Source organism: Chrysochloris asiatica, unplaced genomic scaffold, assembly GCF_000296735.1.
Source record: "Chrysochloris asiatica unplaced genomic scaffold, ChrAsi1.0 scaffold00083, whole genome shotgun sequence".
Taxonomy (NCBI): domain Eukaryota; kingdom Metazoa; phylum Chordata; class Mammalia; order Afrosoricida; family Chrysochloridae; genus Chrysochloris; species Chrysochloris asiatica.
In genome coordinates, this window is record NW_006408601.1 from 8,900,449 (window position 1) to 8,925,245 (window position 24,797).

Below are 24,797 nucleotides of genomic sequence, written 5' to 3' on the forward strand. Positions count from 1 at the left end.
ATTGTCATGACCACTAAAATGATTTAAAGACACATGTTGAGCACCTTTACTCAGTGTAATTACTCATGTCTTCTCTGTGCTGACCTTCAGGTATTATCATGGTCCAACTCCAGTCCAGTCACTACAGTATGCAACAAGTCAGGACATTATTAATTCTTTTCAAAGTATTAGACAAGAAATGGAAGCTTATACACCCAAATTAACTCAGGTGGGTAAAGTGTCCTGTTTGAAAACCAGAATTCCAGTAGTTCCTTCTTTAGTTTATGAGTACAACCAGATTGAATTATATAAGTGATACCTTAATTTGGTGTAAACATGTATTTTATTCTAAGTTTTAAAAACATAAAAGATGTAGGAAAACAAGGTATTTGAGCATACTTAAGAAGAATGTGAAAGCAAGATAACAATGAAAAATAAGTAATGCATTTTATAGTTGCTAATTTTTTTCCTTCCAGATGCACTGGTAAAATCTCCCTTATTTTTGAGTTCCTACTGGACATCAGGATATTCTGCAAGCCTCGTCTTTATTTGTCCCTAGAATTTTTTATACATCGGTTGGTCAGCAAGTTCCTTCCATTCTTTCTTCAGTACTACTTGATTCCATCCCCTTGGTTTAGATGAGCGTGATCCATTTTCTACCCTGCCATAGCAAATTATCTTTTGACAGTTAAAAGTCCAGACACATTAGTGTAGTACGCAAGACCTTCTGAAAATCTGACCATAGCCCATTTTGTTCTCCCTTCGTCCTTATTCTCCATTCCACGCACAACCATCACTCTTACCCCTCTAGCTATTACATGAACTACCCAGTTTTTTAAAGCACATCATATTCTTCATGCATCCTCTGCTTTTACTTATGCTTCCTCTTTGCTAGAATGCCCTTAGCCCCATGGGGAGCTACTCATAACGAATTACTCAGCTCAAACATAATTGCCTCTGTTCAGCTATCTTTGGCATCCTCAGGAAGGGCTTAGTTTTTTCCTTTGTTATTTTCATAAGCACTGAAACATAACTGTAATGAGGTGCTTATCACATACTGAAACTTACTTACATTTTTATTTTGAAGTAACCTTATAGACCTACAGATCTTATCCACATGTCACCTTTCTAACAAAATGAAACTTTTCTTCGTGGGCCAGCAGCTAAGCCAAAATCAAAAGCTCAGTCAGTTACTGTGTCTACTTTCAGATGACACCATTTTCAGTCTTTTGTCTTTCATAGTCTTGATATTTGGAAGACTTTAAAATGCACTTGTGTTGTTTTTCTCAAGTGTTTGTTCATTATTAGATTGAGGTTATACATTTTTTTTAAGGGGAAAGAATACTACAGAAGTGATTGTCATCCTTGGTGCATTAAATCAAGGGACACTTGATACCTATTTGTCCTGTTGTATTAACTTGGATCACTTGGTTAAAGTGCTTGCTATCTGCCTGGTTTCACCACTGAAAATTTTTCACCCTGTAATTAGTATCTTATGGTTACATGCTGTCAGACTATGTAAATTTTCTACTAATTAAACTTTCATCCAGTAGTTTTTTAGCATCCAGTGATTCTTGTCTGAAACAGTTATTAAATGGTGGTTTTTAAAATTCTTTCATCTACATTTAATCTACTAAAAGAAACAACTCTCTTCCAATTATTTATAGCAGTATGGATTCTTACATTAATTCTTAGTAAGTTCCTTTGAGTCGGTTCCAACTCATAGCGACCCAGTATAGGATTTCCAAGGAGCGGCTGATGGGTTTGAACTGCCGACCTTGCAGTTCAGACTGACTCGTAATCCAGGGCATTATCTTGCAGTGGCACCTGGGTTATAATTTTTTTTTTTTTAATGAAGGTATAATTTATAAAAGAATAGGAACATTTGCCAGTTTTTAGTCTAATGTTCTACAAGTTTGGATAACCACATATACAATGTGTAATCACCAAATCTGTGATTTTTTCTTTTCACTGCTTGTTTTAATGCTCTTAGTAGTTCTATATTTGGCCAGTGGGAGCCCCTTCACACTAGCTCCTATGTCTTTTTGACATCCTTTTCATTCTTTAAGCACCTCCAAATTTTCTCACACAATAAGCTGTTTCAAGCAAATCTTACACTTTCCCTTCTCTGCTCACAGATCAGACACTTTTCTACGAAGCGTTAGTATAAGTGGGTTTAGAAACCAAGATCTGAGCACTATGTGTGCTTGTTGCTACCCCTTAGCAGACCATACCAAAAACTCACTACTGTCAAGTCAGTTTCAACTCATAATGACCCTATAGGAGAGAATAGAACTGCACTATAAGGTTTCCACTACTATAAGTCTTTACAGACACAGACTGCCACATCTTTCTACCAAAGAATATCTAGTGGATTCATACTGCTGACCTTTCTTTCAGTTAGTAGTCAAGAACTTTAACCTCTGATTTCACCAACGCCCCTTTCTTCAGCACACACAGCTAGAAAATATTTTTGTATGTTGGAGTCCTGGTATGGCACTGTAGGGATAAGCACTTGACTTCTAGCCACAAGGCTGACAGTTCAAACCTCGAGCAACTCCTTGAAAACCCTATATACAGGGTCACTATGAGTCAGATTGGAAAAGATCCATATTTGTGCCCATTCCAAAGAGAGGTGACCCAATGGAATACAGACAATCTCTTTGATATCCCATGTGAGTAAAGTTTTACTAAAGGTAATACAGAAACAGCTACAATCATATGTTGACAGAGAACTTCCAGAGGTTCAAGCTGGATTCAGAAGAGGCCATGGCATGAGGGATATCGTTGCTGATGTCCAGTGGATCTTGGCTGAAAGCAGAGAATATCAGAAAGATGTCTACCTGTGCTTTATTGACGATACAAAGGCTTTCGATTGTGTGGATCATGACAAGCTATGGACAACATTGTGAAGTATGAGTTGTTGTTGTTATGTGCTGTGGAGTCGGTTCTGACTCATAGCAACCCTGTACAGGGTTTCCGAGGCTGTAAATCTTTATGGGAGCAGAAAGCCTCATCTTTCTCCCGCAGAACAGCTGGTAGTTTCAAACTGCTGACCTTGCGGTTCGCAGCTCGATTTGAGTATTCCGGAACAATTAATTGACTCATGAGGAATCTGTACCTGGACCAAGAGGCAGTTGTTCTAACAGAACATGGGATCACTGAATGGTTTAAAATTAAGAAAGGTGTGCGACAGGTTGTGTTCTTTCACCATACTTATTCATCCTGTATGCTGAGCAAACAATCCAAGAAGCTGGGGTCTATGAAGAAAAACATGGCATCAGGATTGAAGGAAGACTCATTAACAACCTGCGATATGCAGATGATACAACCTTGCTTGCTGAAAGTGAAGAGGACTTAAAACATTTACTGATGAAGATCAAAGAGCACAGCCTTCAGTATGGATTACATCTCATTGTAAGGAAAACAAAAATCCTGACCACTGGACCAGTAAACAACATTCTTATCAACCTAGAAAAGATTGAAGTTGTCAAGGACATCATTCTTCTTGTATCAACTATCAGCGCTCATGGAAGCAGCAGTCAAGAAATCAATCGACATATCGCATTAAGCAAATCTGCTGCACAAGACCTTTTTAAGGTGTTGAAGAGCAACAGGTCTTTAGTCAGCCCGAGGACTAAAGTGTGCCTGACCCAAGCCATGGTATTTTCAATAACCTCATATGCATGCAAAGGCTGGACAGTGAATAGAGAAGACCGTGCAAGAGTTGATGCTTTTGAGTTATGTGGTATTGGAGGAGAGTATTGAAAGAGCAATGGGCTGCCAAAAGAACCAATAGATCTGTTATGGAAGAAATGCAGCCAGAGTGTTCCTTGGAGGCCAAGATGGCCAAACTTCATCTCTCATGCTTTGGACATATTGTCAGGTGGGACCAGTTGCTGGAGAAGGATATCATGTTTGGTAAGGTGGAGGGTCAGAGAAAAAGAGGAAGACCCCCAAGGAGATGGGTTAGCCAAGTGGCAACATCAATGGACTCAAGTGTGGCAACAGTAGTGAGGTTGGCCCAGGATCGGGCAGTGTTTCGTTCTGCTGTGCGTAAGGTCACTATGGGTCGGTACCAACTTGATGGCACCTAACAGCAGCAGCAATGAGTCAGAACCAACTTGACAGCACTTCACAACCATGTATTTGCCAAGGATCCTTGATGACTCGGTGATTAAGGACTCTGCTGCCAGCCAACAGATCAGCAGTTCAAACCCACCAGTCCCTTCATGGGAGAAAGATGTGGCAATCTGCTTCTGTAAAATTTACAGCCTTGGACACTGTAGTGTTTGGGATACTGTCCTTCAGAGTCGCTATGAAACAGAATGAACTTGACAGCACAAGATTGGCCTAGGATTGGAAGGTGTGTAGGTATTTTATTTCTACACAGATTTTGTGTTGCCTCATGGAAAGTAGTTCACTCTGCTTGGTGTAAATGATGGATTTGTACAGTGATTTGACATTTTGCTACACAACTGAAATGCTGACTAAGATTCTGAAGTAGCTTCTACATCTTAATTTCTTTTAGGTTCTCTCAAGTAGTGCTGCTAGTAGTACGATCACGGCCCTGTCACCTGGAGGAGCACTTATGCAGGGAGGGACACAGCAAGCCATCAACCGTACGTGCTGGGCCTTTCCCACTGGCTGAGCTCTGAAAAGCAAGTTGGGAGGGGTGCTTACGTTTTTGTTTTGTTGTTTTGTTTTGTTTTGTTTTTATATAAATAGTAATGAAATACATCTGGATAAAAGCATAGTTTTGGAATTGTTTTAATGTTAGGAACAATGGCACATCGCTAATATAGTGTATCGTAGTAATTTAGTATCTCCCCTGTCTTGTAGCAAAGATAAAGGTACAATAATGATAAAATTCCTCAAAAGTCCAAGGGATTTCCAGTTCTGTAATATCTTAGCCACAGAATAATCAGTAGCTTCTCTCAAAATAGCATATCTTTATTTGAGGTCAGAAAAGACAAGCGTATTTTGTTTTGGCACTGGTAAAGGGTGCATTTTCTAGTTTAGTCTCTTGATAGTTTTCAGAACTGTTCACATGTGAAACTTGGTTTTATCATCTTCGTTTACAGAGATGGTGCCAAATGATATTCAGTCTGAATTGAAACATCTATATGTGGCTGTTGGCGAACTTCTACGGCACTTCTGGTCCTGCTTTCCTGTTAATACACCATTCCTGGAAGAAAAGGTCAGAAACAGTTCCAAACAGCTACGTGTATGCAATGAAATGGCTATTGGTCACCAAATTCTTTCTCCTATGGAGTTGGTGGAGGAATCAAACTGCTGACCTTTTAGTTATCAGCTGAGAACTTCGGCCATTGTATCATTGAGGCGCCTTTAGTGCAGAATCTTTTTAAAGTGCCACTGTGTCAGTTCCGATTCATAGCCACCCTTTACAGGGTTTCCTGGGAGCATTTGGTGGGTTTGAACTGCCGACCTTGTGATTTCAACCTTTTGCAGTCCAGTACTGATCCTATTCCTGATCTACACAGGAGTCCTAGTGTAGATTGTTGTAGTTGTTAAGTGCCGTCGAGTCAGTTCTGACTGTTAAGAACCCTGTATAGGGTTTCTGTGAGCGGCTGGGGAGCTTGACCTGCTGACCTCGTGGTTCAAACCAACTTGCAAGTCCAGCACATTAACCTGCAGTACCACACTAGTGTAGATTGTTGTTGTTGACCCATAGTGACCCTGTATAAGGTTTCCAAGAGGCAGCTGGTGAGTTTGAACTGCCAACCTTGCAGATCAAACAGCTTGGCAGTCTAGCACATTAACCCATGGCACCACACCAGGTGTAGATTAGTGCACTGTTATTTTGAAGTTTGTAATGAGTCTTTAACATGTTTGTTAGTGAACTGAAATATACTGGTATTTGCTGAATCTGACAATCATACGGCTTCCTGTGGAACAACACATTGAGAAATGACATCACATTCATTATCAAAAAGAATTCAAGATCTGTCTGCCTGAGATAATATCCATATGTCTGCAAGGAAGATCAGCTAATATCACTGTTCAAATTTATACACCAACTTCTTTAGTCTGAAATTGATCAAAAAACCAAGATGCATTAATAATTACTGTGATTGGAATGCAAAGGTTAGAAACAGAGGAAAGGGCAGTAGTTAGAAAATATGGCTTTGGTGATGGAAATGATGCTGGACATCACTTGATAGAATTAAACAACATGAAAGGTGAGACTAAACACATGGACCTCACAAGATAAAATACACAAGACTCAAAGTGACTGTATCTGTGGGATGAATCAATAGAAATGCTCCATATCATCAGCCAAACCAAGGCCAGGGACAGACTGTAGAACAGACCATCAATTGCTCATATGCAAGTACAAGCTGAAGCTGAAGAAAATTAAAACCAGTCCACGAGATCCAAGATACAACCTTGAATATATTCCACCTGAATTTAGAGACCATCTCAGAAACAGATGCATTAGACACAAATGTCAGAAGATCAGAAGAGTTGGTAGCATATAATCAAGAACCAGTAGTACTGTAAGGAGAAGCCCAAGCAGCACTGTGAAGGCATTGGTGTAATACAAAGTGAAATCTCTCAGCATACTGATGCAGCACTGGAAGTACTCACTCAAATATGCCAAGAAATGTGGGTGATAGTTAGCTAGCTAGCTAGCCAATTTATTGGGAATGATCCATACTTGTACCTGTTCCAAAGAAGGGTGACCCAAGGGACTGCAGAAATCATGGAGCAATGTCATTAATATCACATGCAAGTAAAATTTTACTGAAGATAATTCAGAAACAGTCGTTGCAGTAGATTGGCAGAGAACTGCCAGAAGTTCAAGCCAGATTCAGACAAAGACATGAAACGAGGGATATTGCTGCCATCAGATAGATCTTGGCTGAAAACAGAGAATATCAGAAATATGTTTTCTTGTGCTTTGTTTGACTGCAAGGCTTTTGTCTATGTGGACCATGACAAACTATAAATAGCATTGCGAATAACATGGGGATACTGAATGGTTTAAAATCAGGAAAGCTGTGTGCCAAGGTTGTATACTTTGATCATACTTTTTCAGTCTGTGTGCTGAGTAATTTTAGAAGCTGGATTATATGAAGGAAGAGTGTGGCATCATGATTGGAGGAAGAGCTTTTAACAACCTACAATATGAAGATGATACTGGAAAGGAACAGGATTTAAAATACTGATGATCAAAGACTACATATAGCCTTCAGTATGGATTGCACTTCAATGTAAGGAAAACAAAGAACTTTACAAGTGGACCAATTTTGCTTGGATCTACAATCAGCACTCATGGAAATAGCAGTCAAGAAAAATGGCATATTACATTAGGGTAAGTCTCCTATAAAAGACTTCTATAACGTGTTCAAAAGCAAACATAACAGTTTGAGGACTAAGGTGCTCCTTACCCAAGCCCTGGTATTTTCAGTTGCCTCATATGCATACGAAAGTTGGACAATGAATAAGGCAAGACCATAGAAGAATCATTGCATTTGAATTACAGTGTTGGAGAAGAATATTAAAAGTACCCTGGACGGCTAGAAGAACAAACAAATCTGTGTTAGAAGAAGTGCAGCCAGAATGCTCCTTAGATGCTAGTGTGGTGAGACTTCATCTCTCATACTTTGAACATAGTATTAGGAGGGACCAGTCCCTGGACAATGATATCCTACTTGGTGAAGTGGGGGCTCAAGAAAAAAGAGGAAGGACCCACCACCACCAAAAGGAGATGGATTGACAGTGACAACTGCAGTGGGCTCAGAACGACTGTGAGGATGACACAGTATTTTATTCTACTGTGCTTAGAGTCACTATGGGTTGAAACCGACTCCATGGCACCTAACAACAGCAAACCATGTGCCAGGCACAGGAATAACTATTTTGCCTAAGTTATTTCACTTAAAATTCACAGTTTGCTTATGATTGAAGAAGGTGTTGCTTGTACCCATTTACAAATGATGAAACTCATAGTCTAGACCCATTTAATAAATTGTGGTCGTACAGTTTGAAAGTTGAATCTACACTTAAGTCTCTAGTAGTGATTGGAGAACAAATGAAAGTAAAGTGTGTCTGATGGCTACTTATTTGGTTCATTTTTGAAGGACTATGTAATACTAAAACCCTTATTAAACCAGTGAAATACCAGTTGACAAATAGAAAATATTTATAACTTATGTTGTTGTTGTTAAGTACCATGGAGTCGGTTCTGACTCATAGCAACCCTGCACAGGGTTTCTGAGGCTGCAGATCTTTACAGGACCAGAAAACCTCATCTTTCTCCCATGGAACAGCTGGTAGTTTTGAACTGCCTACCTTAGGTTAGCAGCCTGATTCATAACCACTATGCTACCAGAGCTTCTTAGTTTTTCTATATAGGTTATAAATGGTCTTTAAGAAAAAGATAAACACCTATTAAAAACAACGGATATAAAAATGATCCCTTTCCCTAGGACCATCAAGGGAGAAGAGCAAAAGCATAATGTGGGACCCTATCTAGAGTCGTAGTAGTGCTGGAGATGGAGGCAGAGATTAGGACACGGAGAGATATAGCAGCTGAGTACTCTAGACTCAGGGAAAGAGAAAGACTGTGTGCTAGCGGCCATGGGGACAGGCTTGCAAAGTGTGCCCTTTGGTTGTTTGGATGATTGTATATTCCTGAGTGTTTTGGTGTACATTAAAAAAAAAAAACACCCAGAGTGAATAGAGGCAGGCACTGTTGAATAATGACGCATAGAGAGGATTATAATCATTGCAATGAAATATAACACAATAGGGTGAGTGTAAAATTGATGTTCTATGTAAACTATCGCTCAACTCACAATAAAATCTTTAAAAAAAAAAAAGTGAAAATGAATATGCTTTTAACTTAGGAAAAAAAAGGATCTTTAAGTCAAATTTGTAGTTAAGTATCTTTTAAGTTCCACCACTTGTCTGTCAGTTTGTCGTACTGTGGTGGCTTGTGAGTTGCTGTGATTCTGAAAGCTATGCCACTGGTATTTTAAATACCAGCAGGGTCACCCATGTTGGATCAGTTTCAGGTGAGCTTCCAGACGAAGACAAACTCGGAAGAAGGAGTGAGGAACTACTTCCAAATATTTAGTCCCTGAAAACCTTATGAATAGCAGAGAAACACTGTCAGATATAGTGCCAAAAATGAGCCCCTCAGGTTAGAAGGCACTCAAAATGCGACTGGGGAAGAGCTGCCTCCTCAAAGTAGAGTTGACCGTGATGACGCAAATGGACCTTGATTTGCTGATGGGGCACAACTCAAAATGAAGAGAAACAGCTGTAAACATCCATTGAAAATCGGAACATGGAATGTACGAAGTATGAATCTTGGAAAATTGGAGGTTGTCAAAAATGAAATGGAACACATAAACATCAATATCTTAGGCATTAGTGAGCTGAAATAGACTGGTATTGGCCATTTTTAATCTGATGACCACATGGTTTACTATGCTGGGAATGACATATTGAAGAGGAAGGGTGTTGGTTCATTGTCAAAAAGAATATATCCAGATCAGTCTTGAGGTACAACACTGTCTGTGATAGGATAATATCCATACACCTACAGGGAAGCTCAATTAATACCACTATTATTCACAATTATGCACCAATCACTAAAGCCAGTGAGGATGAAATAGAAGAATTCTACCAACTTCTTCAATCTGAAATCGATCAAACATGCAATCAAGATGTATAGCTCGTTAGTGGTGATTAGAATGCAAAGATTGGGAGCAAAGAGGAAGGATCAGTAGTTGGAAAATATGGCCTTGGTGATAGAAATGATGCTGGAGAACGCATGATAGAATTCTGCAAAACCAATGATTTGTTCATTTCAAATACCTTCTTTAGACAGCATAAGGGACGACTATACACATGGACCTCACCAGATGGAATGCATAGAAATCAAATTGACTACATCTGCGGAAAGAGAAGATGGAAAAGCTCCATATCATCAGTGAAAACAAGGCCAGGGGCAGACTATGGAGCAGACCTTCAATTTCTCATGTACAAATTCAAACTAAAGCTGAAGAAAATGAAAACAAGTCCACGAGAGCCAAAATATGACTTTGAATATATCCCATCATGGGCTGCCAAAAGAACCAATAGATCCGTTTTGGAAGAAGTGCAGCCAGAGTGCTCCTTGGAGGCCAAGATGGCCAGACTTCATCTCTCATGCTTCAGGCATATTGTCAGGTAGGACCAGTTGCTGGAGAAAGGATATCATGTTTGGTAAGGTGGAGGGTCAGAGAAAAAGAGGAAGACCACCAGCGAGATGGATTGGCCAAGTGGCAGCATCAATGGACTCAAGTGTGGCAACAGTAGTGAGGTTGGCCTAGGATCGGGCAGTGTTTCATTCTGATGTGCATAAGGTTGCTATGGGTCGGTACCGACTCGATGGCACCTAACAACAACATCTTTAAGTCAAATTTATTGAAACAGAGTAATATGAATCAATAATATAAAATGTAATTCAAACTGAATCCATTGCCATTGGGTCAATTCCAATAATACGTTTTATCTTTGGTGGTGGTAGTGGTGTGTCATGGAGTTGGTTCCAACTCCTAGTGACCCTGCATAGGGTTTCTGGGATGTAAATCTTTGCAGGAGCAGAAAGCCCCTCGTCTTTCTCCCACAGAACCACTGGCGGTTTTGAACTGCTGACCGTGAGGTTAGCAGCCCAATTTATAACCACTACACTACGTTAGAAGTATTTAAATTGTATTGTTTCTAGGACATAGGCTCAAATCCTTTTCGATTCCTTAAAAGCTATGTGTGCAGCAAGTAAAGGTGTTTGTGATGATGAATTTGTTGCCAAATAGAGATTGTTCTTTTTAACTTTGATATGCACTAATGCAAACTCACCTGTAGAGATCCCTTTTCATGAACATCGAATATGGTTCACTCAAGAGTTACTTTTGGACATGTTCAGAATGAACACTTCACAAGACTATTTTCAATTGCATCATGGAAAAATGCATTAAAACTAATGAGCAGAGACCCATCTTGCAGTTGTATATAATAAAAGATGTCTTAAACAGACTATCACGTGCAAAAAAAAAGGCTACTTTGCTAAAGAATGCAAGTGGCCTTAATAAGCCTACGAGGAAATGTTTAGGCTCACAAATATTCCAATAAACTATTTTTAAAGCTACTGGACTACTAACTGCAAGGTCAGCAGTTCAAACCCACCAGCTGCTCCTTGGAAACCCTATACAGGGTTGCTGTGAGTCAGAACTGACTTGATGGCACTTAAACAACAGTGTAATAAAGCATTTTTCACCTATTTGCAAAATAATGACAGACTGTAAATGATCAGTGTTTGCTGAGTTGCTAAGAATTCTTATACTACTTTATTTCAGGTGCTTTGATCCAGAAATTTAGAAATTGATCCTACAGAAATAATTAAGAATGTATGTAAATATTTAGCCACAGATATATTCCTCTGTCACTCACTGTCTTTGATAGAAAACATGGAAATGATCTAAATACCTACCAGAAGCAGATTGGTTCAGAATTATTTGATGTAGGAATACATTGGATTACTATACATCCATTTTAAACGATGATCTAGATGAATAAACACCAAACCACAACAAGCAAGGCTGGTGGTTCAAACTCAACCAGATGCTCCCCAGAAACACTATACAGGGTCACTGTGAGTTGGAACCAATTCATTGGCAATTAACAACAACATTTACTTTGTACTAAGTGAAAATTTAAAACATTATTACATTTTTCCTATAAATGTATACATTTTATACATACACAAAAAATACCTAGAAGGATGAGGTACCAATAAAGTATTTTTTTCTTAATGTTTTTATTATGAAGTGATGAATTGAGTGATAGTTTACATGGGAAAATAATCGGTTTTACACTCATAGTTTTGTTGCAATGATTTCAGTCTCCTCTGTGCATCATCATTCAACAGTATTTGCTGCTATTCCTTCTGTATTTGGGATGCGGGGGGAAATATATAAAACACTCAGGAATACATAATCATTTAAAAGGCACATTCTGCAAGCCTGCTTCTTGGCATCCAGCACACAGCCTTTCTCTCAGTGATTCTAGAGTCCTCAGCTGCTCTGTTTCTCCAGGCCCTCATCTCTGTCTCCATCTCTGGTGTTACTGCATTTCTGGATCGATTCCCACATTCCGCTCATGCTCTTCTCCCTTGATGGTCCTAGGATCAATAAACTCTTACGTGGTAGGAAAAGAAGAAACCTTTAAATTTAGTAGGTATTTGTTTCACCTCCTGATAAAGCCATTTAATGGGTTTTGTTGTTGTTCTAAAGAAGCTTCCCATGTAGAATAGAAGGTTGTGCTTTTTTTTTTTTGGTCATTCTGGGTTCTTACATATTTCTTTGCAATCCATATTTTTCTTATCTTTTTCAGGTAGTGAAGATGAAAAGTAATTTGGAACGATTTCAAGTTACAAAGCTCTGCCCATTCCAAGAAAAAATTCGTAGACAGTATTTAAGCACAAATGTAAGTAAGGTACAATGTGTTTTTGTCCAGATTTTCATATTCTGTTTAGTAAAATGAGAATATTAATTTTGCTTTTGTGTAAATGTTTTTAACTGTGCAATCAATGTATCATACACTCAAAACTATGTATAAAGTAGGTATATATTTCTTAGATAATGTTTTTAGTGGTCTATGTGTCCCCACCAATCCAGGTAAGAAATAGAGCAGCCCAAAGATACTCCCTGAGTGTGTCTGTCCCATTGCACACTTCTCCCTTCCATCCTACAGAGGTAATTACTAACTCGTGGTGATTATCTCCATGCTTTTCTTTATAGATCTGCGTTTTGTTTCATTTACTTTGAAAAACAGAGTAGCAAGTACAAGCCTATTCTCTGTACAGAAAGTGGGGTATTGCTGCTATCTTAGAGTAAACTGGCCAATCCCTGAGCCAGAGATTGGTCAATTTACCAATCTGAAAGCAACTGGAAGCAGTCCCTTACAGCCAGGTCAATGGGTCAACTAGTGAGTAGCTTATTGTTACTTTATGCCCAGGACTTTTGACATTGTTTTTAAAGCAAGGTTGGAACAACTATACAAGGTAAAATTTTTTGTGTTGTACAAATTCTTCCAGAGATTACTTGATAAGAAGCAAATTACAATTTTATGTAGTCAGTTTTTTAATAACTCGGATTTCCAAAAAGGGAGTTCTAAAATTAAAAGCTGTGGTAATATAGTGTTACTTATATTCAAAAAGTAAGGAGCTCTGGTAGCGTAGTGGTTATGAATTGGGCTGCGAACCTTAAGGTCAGCAGTTCGAAACTACCAGCTGCTCCACAGGAAAAAAGATGAGGCTTTCTGCTCCCGTAAAGATTTACAGCCTCAGAAACCCTGTACAGGGTTGCTATGGGTCGGAACTGACTCGACGGCACTTAACAACAACAACATATTCAAAAAGTGAGAGAAACACAAGGCGTTCTGCTCCTGTAAAGATTTATAGCCTCAGAAACCCCATACGGGGTGATTATGAGTCAGTACTGACTAGACAACACTTAAATCATAACCACCAGAAGAGGGCAAGGATGGCAAATACATTGCATCCCAAGAACCTCCCTAGTTGGTTATAAAGGTCTGGAGCACTGTGTTGAAAAGGGTTTTGAGGCCATGCATAGCCTTTGAGGAGTATGGTGTCCATAGCTGCTGAGTGCTATTACAGAGCTACAGTTGCTCAACTAGAAAAACAAATTTGATAATTCTAGGCAGAGCTAGATTAAAATAACCTCAGTGAAAACAGGTTTGGTAAATCAAGGATTTGGGGGTTTTGTGCCTCAGATTGGAACTGAAACGGTGACATCCTAAAAGGCTTTATTTGTGGGGGACTTTTCCTGATCGCCTTTTCTGACCTCCCAGAATTCACTTGTAGACCTTTTTTTCCCACCGTATAAACACCATCTACCTTGAAGGAAACAAAGATGACATCTCAGATCAAGCATGATCATGTTGACTTCCATGATGAAGGCAAAATTCTTCTCCGTTCACAGTTTATAGTTCTGACCTAAGATATGATATAGTATTTGTGTGAAACACTGGAACAATTTACATTTGCTGTAATCTGTTGAGACATTGAAATATTGGCGCTGGAAAAGACTCTAGAAAAACATAGAGAAGTACTTCACAAAATGGACTATGCATCAAAATCATCTGCTGGACCTTTTGAAAATTAAAGATTCCTGAGTCTGCATCTCAGTCTTCAGAGGAGTGAGGCATTTTCAAATGTTTTGTAAGCTAATGTTGATGCCACCATCCTGGCCTTAGCAGACGGACTTTTGTTGTTTTTAAGTGCCGTCAAGTCAGTTCTGACTCGTAACAACTTTATAGGGTTTTCAAGGAATGGTTGGTGAGTTTGAACCACCAACCCTGTGATTAGTAAGTAGTTCAGTGCTTACCCTACAGTATCACCGGTTAGTATTTAAATCTAGAAGTCACCATTCTAGTTCAGTCCCTTCACTTGAGTAGAGACTAAGCTAGCCTAGAACATTGATTATGACTTTCATACTGTCTAGGGTGTGATGCTGTAGGATAGGCAATGGACTGCTAACTGTAAGGTTGGTGGCTAAAACCCACCAGCCACTCCTTGGAAACCCTATTCAGGGTCTCCATGAGTTGGAACCTACTCAAAGGCTCTGTAACTACAACCTACCTGATTAATGGTAGTGTAGATAGACATTGCAACCCTGAAAGAACTAGTGGATTTTCAGCCTTCCTGAAACAACTCACCATCTCTTACTCTTAAGTCTCTGTACAAATGTGTCTCATTGTGCCTTCTCAGAGGGCTTGCACATTAGGTCCTTGGTTGAGGAGATACAATGGAGCTTGGAAACTGCACTCTGGAATATGTGCCAAATTTGGGGCAGGACCGTTAACTTCCCCCACCGTCAGCCAGTTATTGCTAAAGTGTCATGTTATGTTTTTCAGTTGGTGAGCCACATAGAAGAGATGCTCCAGACAGCCTACAACAAGCTCCACACATGGCAGTCACGGCGCATGCTAAAGAAAACGTGAAGTGTCCGTGGTACTCACAGTTTTGTGAGACTAAGAGAACTGTAATCTACTACCTGATCTGGAGACCTAGCCTGACAGATGTGTGCAGGTCTCCGCATCGTGTGGACTTTTGGAGCTGATGCATATTGTACTTGCACATTGTGAAGTGAGAGGAAGAGGGGAACTGTGGTTAAACTAAAAGTGGGGGAGGTAAATTAAGGCAGAACCAAAATGAGCTAAGTTGCAAATATATATAAATATATATATATTTAAAAAGACACTGTTTACTGCAGTTACTCAGGAACTGCTTTTGATTCACATTAAGCTGCTTTCAGAAACTTAAAACAAACATTTTTAAAGGGTGCATTAATAAATCTGAGGTTTTTGTTTGGGTTTTTTTTTTTGTGTGTAAATGTTTTTCTTAAGTTTATGGCACAGGGTAGATTTATTAAGTATTTCTCCTCCATCCTCCATTTGGATCCTCAAGTGATACTGAATCCTAGTTATACTTACATCAGCAAGTTAAAGCGGAGAAGTTACATCAGAGGAAGACTGTTGCTCAACCATCAGGAAACAGTTGTAGTCAGAAGACATCATTGGTCCTGTGTTTCCTACGGAAATAAGAAACAAATATTGCACTGAATGTTTGTGGTTTGGGGTCCCTATATGATTAAGAGGGAACATATTTGCAGAAAGTTGCGTTTTTTATGCAGAATTTTGTCCGAAGACAATGGCGCTGCATGTTTTTCTTTGAGTGCAAATGTACATTGCAAAGATTTTTTTTTAAGATGGCATGTGCTTTGAAAAGAGGAAAATGCATTTTTAAGAGTTTAAAAATCTTACAAGTGAGAAATATAAGAAAGCTTACTTATTTTCACCTCTTTAGAAGAAATAAAAGATGTTTCTCATACCTCCTTTTCTCTAGTCTCTGACTGTTTGGCGAATCGATAATCAATACATAGTGAGTGAAAAACCTAAATGTGAAAACAAAAAAAATACGCTATATTTTCTGAATTCTGTGCCACATTTTGTTCCTAATGGTATCAACTGTTTTATCTAATAAGACTTTAGATGTATTAATAATGCCGCAAAAAAAGTAAAACTTTTATAGCTACTCTTTCTAACTATCACATCTTGTGGTTTTCATTATGTGTGGTCCTTACCAGGGGGCGATGCTCAATTCTTTTTTAAAAAGTCATTATTTCAAGATGGTTATATTTCATATGATGGATTCAACAATTCAAAAATCCGTTCAAACCTTGAGCTAGTAAAAGGCAAGAGAGGGAGCACTACTTTCTGCCCTGTCCTTGTTTCTCATTCAGATCAGTATGTTTTTAAATGCTGTCTGGTCACTTCTGACTTCACAAACCTGTGTAGGTTTCTAAGGAGTGGCTGGTTGGTCTGAACCTCTGACCTTAGGATTTGTAGTCAAGAGCTTATCCTACAATGCCACACCAGGACTCCTCAGATAAGTATTGTTAATAAGTGGATTCGGACTCATGACACTGTTTAGGGTTTCTGAGGAACAGATCAATGTAGTAATGGTGTGGTCACTTACGTTTACATATCACATCACGATTTTACAAATTGCTTTTCAAATGCATTATTTCATCAGCACAACAATGGATTAGGAAGAAAAAGGTTTGGAGTAAAAGAGAATACAGTCTATTGGGAGAGCCAGGCATAAATGAATTAAATGCTCTGTTGAGTGCTGTGTTGAAGGTAGGTATAAGGATCCCAAAGGAATAAAGTTTTCAGGAATTAGAGCAGTCTTCACTATAGCATTTTAGCTTAGCCTTGAAGGGTGAATGGGAGTTTGCTCAATAGAGAAGTAGGGATTTCCATGAAAGGAGCCACATGATGGTGCTAGAGCTTGGAAGACTCCCCTAGTGTGTTAGAGGGAAAGTTGGGAATTTATTAGAGGCCTGGGAATGGAAACTGGAAGAAGGAAAATCAGGTTACTGTGAATGGCCTTACATGCCAAGAAACGCAGTCCTTGTTCATTAGACATGAGATCCAGGAGAAATTTTTGCATTGAGGTGGTTTTTTGTGGTTTGGTTCTGTTAAGATCCTAGGAGATAATAGTAAAGACACTGTAACTAGTTGTGTGTGGCCACCTTAGGAAGTGAAGAAACCAAAGATCATCTTAACAGAGATGGCTCTTAAGTTTGTATCACTCTTGCATCTGAAGTACTTGATTCTGAGAGTCTTAAAATTTTGCTTTGGAAGCCTTATTGGCCTGTGGTCCCATCTTCCCATTACTAAAAATGATAGCAAACTGGCGATCAAAGGCTAGTATAAAGCAGGCCTGTGCCAAGCACTACCTAGCAGCCTCATCTCATTCTCACAGCAACCATGGAGGCAGGAAACTGCCACCGAATTATTTTCCATACTGGAAAATGGGTTTAGAGGTTAATGAACTTGCCCCAATTCACAATGAGTGGCAGAGCTAGAATTTAGAAAAACTACAGTATTTGAGAATTAAGCTTTTATTACCCAGCCAGTGATTACATTGCCTGGTTTTTCCTTTGACCTGTCATTCCTGCCTCTGATTCTATTCTGTGCCTTATTTGTGACAAGTCACATTATGGGATTATTCTTGCCTAGTTTCTACCCTTTAGAAAAGATTTCTTCAGGAAAGGAGCTCAGACGTGATAGCTTTGGATTTACCCCATGTTATAGATTGAGTTGTACCCCAAGAAAAGAGGTGGAGTAAATCCTAACCAATGTTTGTGAAATCCTGGTGGCACAGCTCCTAACCTGAAAATTGTTTCCAACCACCAGTCAATCCTCAGGAGAAAGATAAGGCTGCCTGCTTCTAATAAGATTACAGCTTTGGTAACATCACGGGGTAATTCTGCTTTATCCTACGTTAAGTGCCATTGAGTCGCGTCTGACTCAGCAACCCTGTATAAGGTTTCCAAGAAGCAGCTGGTGAGCTTGAACTGCCAACCTTGTTCAAACCAGCCTTGGAGTCCAGTGACTTATCCTATAGCATAACACCAGGACACCTATGGGATCATGCAGTTACACCAAGTTTTTTATATCTGTAGGAATGGATTTTCTTTGTTATATGAGGCAGCAGGTAAGCGAAGATGGGGATGATCGATGAACACCTCTTGAAGATCACCAGGAAAACAAGGAATAAGAACCTTCCCCCAAGAGCCTGCAGAAAAAGAGAGCCAGCTTCCTGAATTCAGCCTTCTAGCCTCCCCCTAAACTGACTAAATTTGTTTGTTAGATCCACCTCTTGTGGTATTTCTGTATAACAGCACTGGAAAACTTAAGACATTCTGAAAAATGAGCAGATTGTCTAGTGATACCCACTTCAGTCTGGAAAAGAAACATTTTAGCATCTGTTCTGGATAAGGTATGACACCCATAAAGTGATTTCCTGTTAGTGAATGTACCCACTGCAGCTGACATTATCCCTGGGATAGAAAGTTGCCCATTTTATACTTAGATTTGTTGTCTCCAGTGTCAATGCTTGGCCCTAGATTCCTCAGTGCATTACCTCTGCCCTTTCCCAGTTTAGCTCCTTCAAGACTCAGCTGTTCTCCCAGTTCCAGAGGCCAGGGGAGTCTTGGTTATTTTCAGCTCTAAAATTGTCCAGAATTGGAGTGTTGCCTAGAACCTGATTCAGGGATGATCAACCTTAGTTTGTAGCCCATATCTTCATTTGGGTATGTATTAAAGTTACAAAGAAACTTAGGAAATCTTGTCTAGTAGTTTTCAAACTCTATAGTTACAGAACCCTATTTCCACAGATTCACTAATATGTACAACTAAAGCGGAATTGCACCAATTGAGGTCTGGCAAGAGGTCCAGCTACTCCCACCTCCCAGCAGAATACAGCATGAAAATCACCAATACCACCTCTGTCTATGGGGCAATCCACTGTGTGTATTTGGAGTAAGTTAAAGTTGAAGTCTAAAATAAATTCTGGCTTACATCATGCTTTTATGTAGCCACAGAAATATAAGTTGGTAGAGTTAAATCCAACTCTATGCATTTGGAAGAAATACAACCAGAGTGTTCCTTGGAAGCCAGGATGGCCAGACTTCATCTTTCATGCTTTGGACATTGTCAGGAGGGGCCAGTCCCTGGAGAAGGATACCACGTTTGGTAAAGTAGAGGGTAGGAGAAAAAAGGAGGAAGGACCCCCAATGAGATGGATTGGCACAGTGGCAGCATCAATGGACTCAAGCACAGTAGTGATTGTGAGGTTGGCCCAAGACTGGGCAGTGTTTAGTTCTGTTGTGCATAGGGTTATTATGAGTTGGTACCAACTTGATGGCACCTAACATCAATATGCATTTAATCAGCAACTGCATTAAATATAAACAGTGGTCTAGAAGACAAAGCTTATCAGGTTAGACCACTGTTAAGCTCCTACTATGCATCTGAAAATCCTGGTGTGTTGCTGTGGGTTAATACACTGGACTGCAAGATTTTTTTGAGCCGCAAGGTCAGTGGTTCAAGCTTACCAGCCGCTCCTTGGAATCCCTAAGGCTTACTATGAGTCTAAACCAACTCGACAGCACTTAACAACAACAATAGCAACACTATGCATCTGGCTGAAGTCCTGGTGTGATGCTAACTGTGGATAAGGTTAGCACTGGACTACTAACCATGAGTTTGGTGGTCCCACAGCTCATAAAACCTACCAGCTGCTCCTTGGAAACCCAATAGAGGGTTGCTATGAGTCACAACCGACTCAACAGAAGTTGACAACAACATTGCGTTTGGCTGGAAGCTCACAACGTTGGTCTACAGCCTCCACCCCTCTTCTAAAGCCTTACTGAGAAGGCTTGGTACTAGATGGTGAGAACAGAATAGACAGTCTGTGCCCTCATGGCACCTCTTATTGGCTATGAAACTGATTGTGACCCAGATGACTGAGTAGAGCTACTCCATAGGTTTCCTAAGCTGTAACCTTCACAGGAGCATTTTTTCTCCAGTGGTGACACTAGGAAGATTCCAATGACTGACCTTTGAGTTAGCAGCTAAGACCTTAATCATTATGCCACTAGGTTTCCTTTCATGGAACTTACTTTTTCATGACCTGTGGAACATACAGTGCCCACCTACACTTTATGCTCTGGGGTTTAGTGGGAAGCTGCTATCCCACTTTAGTGTATGTTGTCATCTGATGTGATTCTGTGTAACTGCATGAATCTAAAGAAATGGGTCTTGGCTCACCAACCCAAGCTCCAGAGAACCCTGTGACGTGTGTTCTGCTAGTGTGGCACTGTAGGATCAGCACTGGACTGTGAACCACAAGGGCAACAATTTAAATCCATCTACTGCTCCATGGAAATCCTATACAGGGTCACTATAAACTGACTTGACAGCACTTAACAACAACAAATTGTATCAAAATCCATATTACCTGAAAAAAAAAAAAAAAAGTTTTCCATTTAATTCCAAATGCCTTCTATTACTGAAAATACATGGTTTAAAAAAATAGTAATTCAAAGCAGAAAATAATTTCATTTTGAAAGGGTTAAGAATAGGCTCAGAGAGGTGAAATGCCTAAAGGCCCTGACCCCAACTTGGCTGTTGTTGTTAAGTGCTGTTGAATTCGTCCCAACTCGTATCGACCCTGTATAGGGTTTCCAAGGAGGGACTAGTAAGATTGAACCACCAACCTTGTGATTCAAACAACCATGTGGTAGGCTAATATTCAAACCCAGCTCTTGTGCAACTGGAAATTGTGACCTCTTCCCTACCTTCTCATTGTCTTCCTAATGTGTACAGGCAAGTTGGGTCTTTTTCTTCTACTTGCTATAAATAATGGAGAGCAAGGAGCTCTTTTCTTTTTACCAGACTACACACTGACAAATACAGACAGCTCTGAGATTCAGTTGCCTTCCTCTTCTTGAAAGACAGTAAGAGAGATCAATCAGTTCTTTGATCTGAAACCACTGGGGAGGGTCATTTGGGCTCTGATGTTGCCATGGGTACCACTGTTTTTGTTGCTGTGTGCTCGTGAGTGGGTTCCAACTCATAGCAACCTTGTATAGAGTTTCCAAGGAGCAGCTGATGTGTTTGAACCATCAACCTTGCATTCCAAACCAGGCTTTTGGTTCAGTGTTTATTCTCCAGCACCACACCAGGATTTCTTGGTATCACTAGGCACCCATTATGCCTCAAAGGACCTTCTCAGTGTGTTTTCTCTTGACATGTGGCATTTTTAAATTAATTTTGTGTTTTACCAAAGTTACACTTTCTTGTGGAGCCCTGGTTAGGCACTGTAGGATCAGTACTGGACTGCTAACCACAAGCTTGGTGGTTCAAAACCACCAGCTGCTCCTTGGAAACCCACACAGGTTGGCTATGTGTCAGAACTGACTCAGTGGCTACAATATACATACTTATAATTTTAAAACATAAATTGACTAAAAGGTGTATACCAAAATATTGTCTCTAATGAAAGCCCAGTGCTACATCTCATTCACTCCATAGCAGCATAGCATCCATTCTTTTCACCTCTTTAGCTTTTACCTTTTTTTGTTGTTGTTAGGTACCAAAGAGTCAGCTTCAACTCACAGTGACCTTACAAACTGGTATCCAGTGCAGTATCATCTTCATGATTGTTTGATCATTGCCGCATTGGCATTCATTGTTTTGGCTATTGTCTCAAACCATCTCATTGACGGGTTCCCTCATTTTTGCTGATCCTCTACTCACCAGCCACTCCTTGGAAACCCTATACAAGGTTGCTATGAGTTGGAACCAATTCAACAGCACTTAACAACAACAACTACTGCTTTACCAACCATGATGTCCCTTTCTAGTGTTTGGTTTTTCCTTACGATGTGTCCTAAATGGAGTAAGCTAAAATCTTACCATCCTTGCTTCTAAAATATTCATGAAATATTTATTATCAAAACATAAAATTTTCCATTTTGACTGCCTGAATTCAGTGACATAAATCACACGTACAATGTTATGCAATTATCACTGCTATCTATTTCCAAAACTTTTCTATCACCTCAAGCAGAAATTCAGAAACCATTTAGCAATACCACATTCCTTCCTTCTTATAGGCCCTGGTAACCACTAATCTACTTTTGTCTCTATGCATTTGTCTATTCCAGGTATTTCACATAAGTGGAGTCATAGAATATATGTCTAATTTATTTCACTTAGCATAATAATGTTTCCAAGATTCAACCATGTTGTGGCATGTATCAGAACTTCACTGACTGAATATTGTATAGTATATATAAACCACATTTTGTTTACTTATTCTTCTGTAAATAGACATTTAGGTAATTTCTATCCTTTGGCTATTGTGATTAATGCTGCAATGAATATTTGTGTACAAGTATCTGTTTGAATTCCTGCTTTCAATTCTTTTGATTATATTCTTAGGAGTGGAATTGCTGGGTCATATGGCAGCTCTATGTTTAATATTTTGCTAACATAAACTGGGTTGCTAACCACAAGTTCAGCCATTCAAATCTACCAGTGGCTCCATGGGAGAAAAATGAGACTTTCTGCTCCCAAAAAGATTTATAGCCTCGGAAACCCTATATACAGTGTTGCTATGAGTTGAAACACACAACCAACCACTAAGTACTAATATTTTCTACAGCAACTTCAGTGTTTTTACTCCCCACCAGCAATGGATGAGATTTCCAATTTCTCCACATTCTCACCATTCCTTGTTCTTTTCCTTTTTCTTGTTTTGGTACTAACAAGTAGATGTGGAGAGGTGTCTCATTGTGGTTTTAAATTGCATTTCCTTAATGACTAATGAATCCTGGTATGGCACTGTTGGATAAGCACTGGACTGCTAACCATAAGGTTGGTGGTTCAAACCCACCAGCAACTTTTAGGAAACCCTACACAGGATCTCTATGAGTCATAACCGACTCGATAGCACTTAACAACAGCAACAGTATTAAGCATCTTTTCATGTGCTTATTGGCAATGTGAATATCTTCTTTGGAGAACTGTCTATTTCAGTCCGTTGCCCATTTTTTAATTGGGTTTGTTTGTTTTATTGTTGTTGAGTTGTATTTCTTGACACAGTTTGGATTTTAAGCACTTGTCAATGTTAATGCTGAATTTTACCTGAACCCTATGATACTGGAAAACAGTGATGGTTAAAGAAATCCCTTCACTCTTTATGTTCATGAAAGTGGCTTGACCCAAATATGCACCCTTCCCATAGGACTTAAATAAGACTTGCTGTCTCACAAATGCCACCTTGTTGACCTCTGACAAGGCCAGACATACATCCTCCACATTCCCATTCCTTACTTCATAAATGAGTAACTGAATTGCTTGCTTCCACTCATCAATCAGAAACAAAATGTTTGTTAACCAAACTTTGGTTAAGCTTCTCCCCTTCCCACAAGTCCCTGAACTTTGACCTACATTCAGCGGAGCCAATATGCTACCCCACTTTTAGGACCCCTCCTAGAAATAGTCTGAACTTACCTTTTCATGCCACTTCCCCACATCTGTTTGTTTGTTGTTGGGTTTTGTTTTGTTTTTTTTCCCTAGACTTGTTCACTCTATCTCTATAAAAGAAAGATGGTTTTTCTCTAGCTCTTTGAGAGACTTGCAGATATTATTGCCAAAGTGCTCCCTATTAAAGTTGTCTTTCTGCCCGCTGCTACCGTATCTCTTTCCTGTTCTCCCTCTTCTACCTGATTCAAAGCTGCTCCCTATCAAGGTCTGCATCTGTCTGGCTTTTTCTTGGGTTTTTTTTTTTATAACTTTTTATTGTGAACAGAACAGATTCAACAAATCAAACACTTCATGTCATTACAATGATTGCCATCTCTTATATGTACCATCAGTTAACAGTAACTCTTACACTCCTCCCTGTCTTCCTTGGCTTTTTTTGACATCAGATATGTAACTTCCAAATATTTTCTCCCATTCTGTAGATTGTCTTTTCACTTTCTTGATAATGTCTTTTTTTTCCCCCACTTTTTATTGTGAATTGAGTGAAGGTTTACAAACATGATCATCAGTTTTACATTCAACAAATCACACACTTTGTTTCATCTCAACGATTGCAATCCCCTCCATGCAACAACAGCCATCCACTTCCTCCCTGTGACTCCTATTTCCCTTACATCCACCTTCCCATCCCTTCTCGCCCTTGTCCTTATGTACATGTTGTCCCTTTGATTTTGAATGATTGATTGTCCCATCATTCATAGTGAGCCTATCTTACTAGTGTTGTTGTTCCCCCATGTGTACATCTACTGCTTGGCTGAAAGAGGGTGTGTTCCTTTCCAAACCTGACGGGTGGTCAGGGCTACAGTCTCAGGTTCATCCAGTCTCTTTGTGACCAGTAAGTCCAATCTTTTTTTTTTTTTTTTAATAATAATTTTGAGTTTTGTCCCACACAATATGCTGCTCTATCCAGGATTTTCTAATGTGATCCTGTTCGGGGCACTTGGTAGTATAGATGGGCACCATCTAGTTCTTCTGGTCTCAGGGTCATGAAGACTGGTGTTCACATGTTCCATTAGTGCTTTGGACAATTTGATTCCAAGCCTCTTTAATTCTTCAATTCTCTTCACTCTTCTTTCTTTGGCACATGAAGAGACCAGTAGCTGCACCTTAGATAGCCGCTCATGAGCTTTTAATTTCCCAGGTGCTACTCACCCAAGTAAGGTGTAGAACATTGTGCACTATATTGTGCCAATTGACCCTAGTGTTTCCTGAGATTAGGTTCTGAGCCCCCAGGCTCAGCTAGTCATTCCCTTAAGATATTTGAAAGTATCTGGTTTTCATCACTTTGCCCACTGTATGTACTACCACATTCA

The 24,797-nt window shown here is 39.5% G+C and overlaps 1 protein-coding gene across 1 annotated transcript in view; it reads left to right on the forward strand.

Moving 5' to 3' along the window:
• GTF2H1 (general transcription factor IIH, polypeptide 1, 62kDa) overlaps positions 1–15,018 on the forward strand; it is a 34,516-nt gene extending 19,498 nt beyond the window's left edge. The window contains exons 10-14 of the mRNA XM_006865803.1: positions 91–208; positions 4,511–4,601; positions 5,064–5,179; positions 12,388–12,480; positions 14,932–15,018. Coding sequence (XP_006865865.1) covers positions 91–208; positions 4,511–4,601; positions 5,064–5,179; positions 12,388–12,480; positions 14,932–15,018 — 505 coding nt within the window. The remainder of the gene's footprint in view (positions 1–90; positions 209–4,510; positions 4,602–5,063; positions 5,180–12,387; positions 12,481–14,931) is intronic.
• Positions 15,019–24,797: the final 9,779 nt, after the last annotated feature.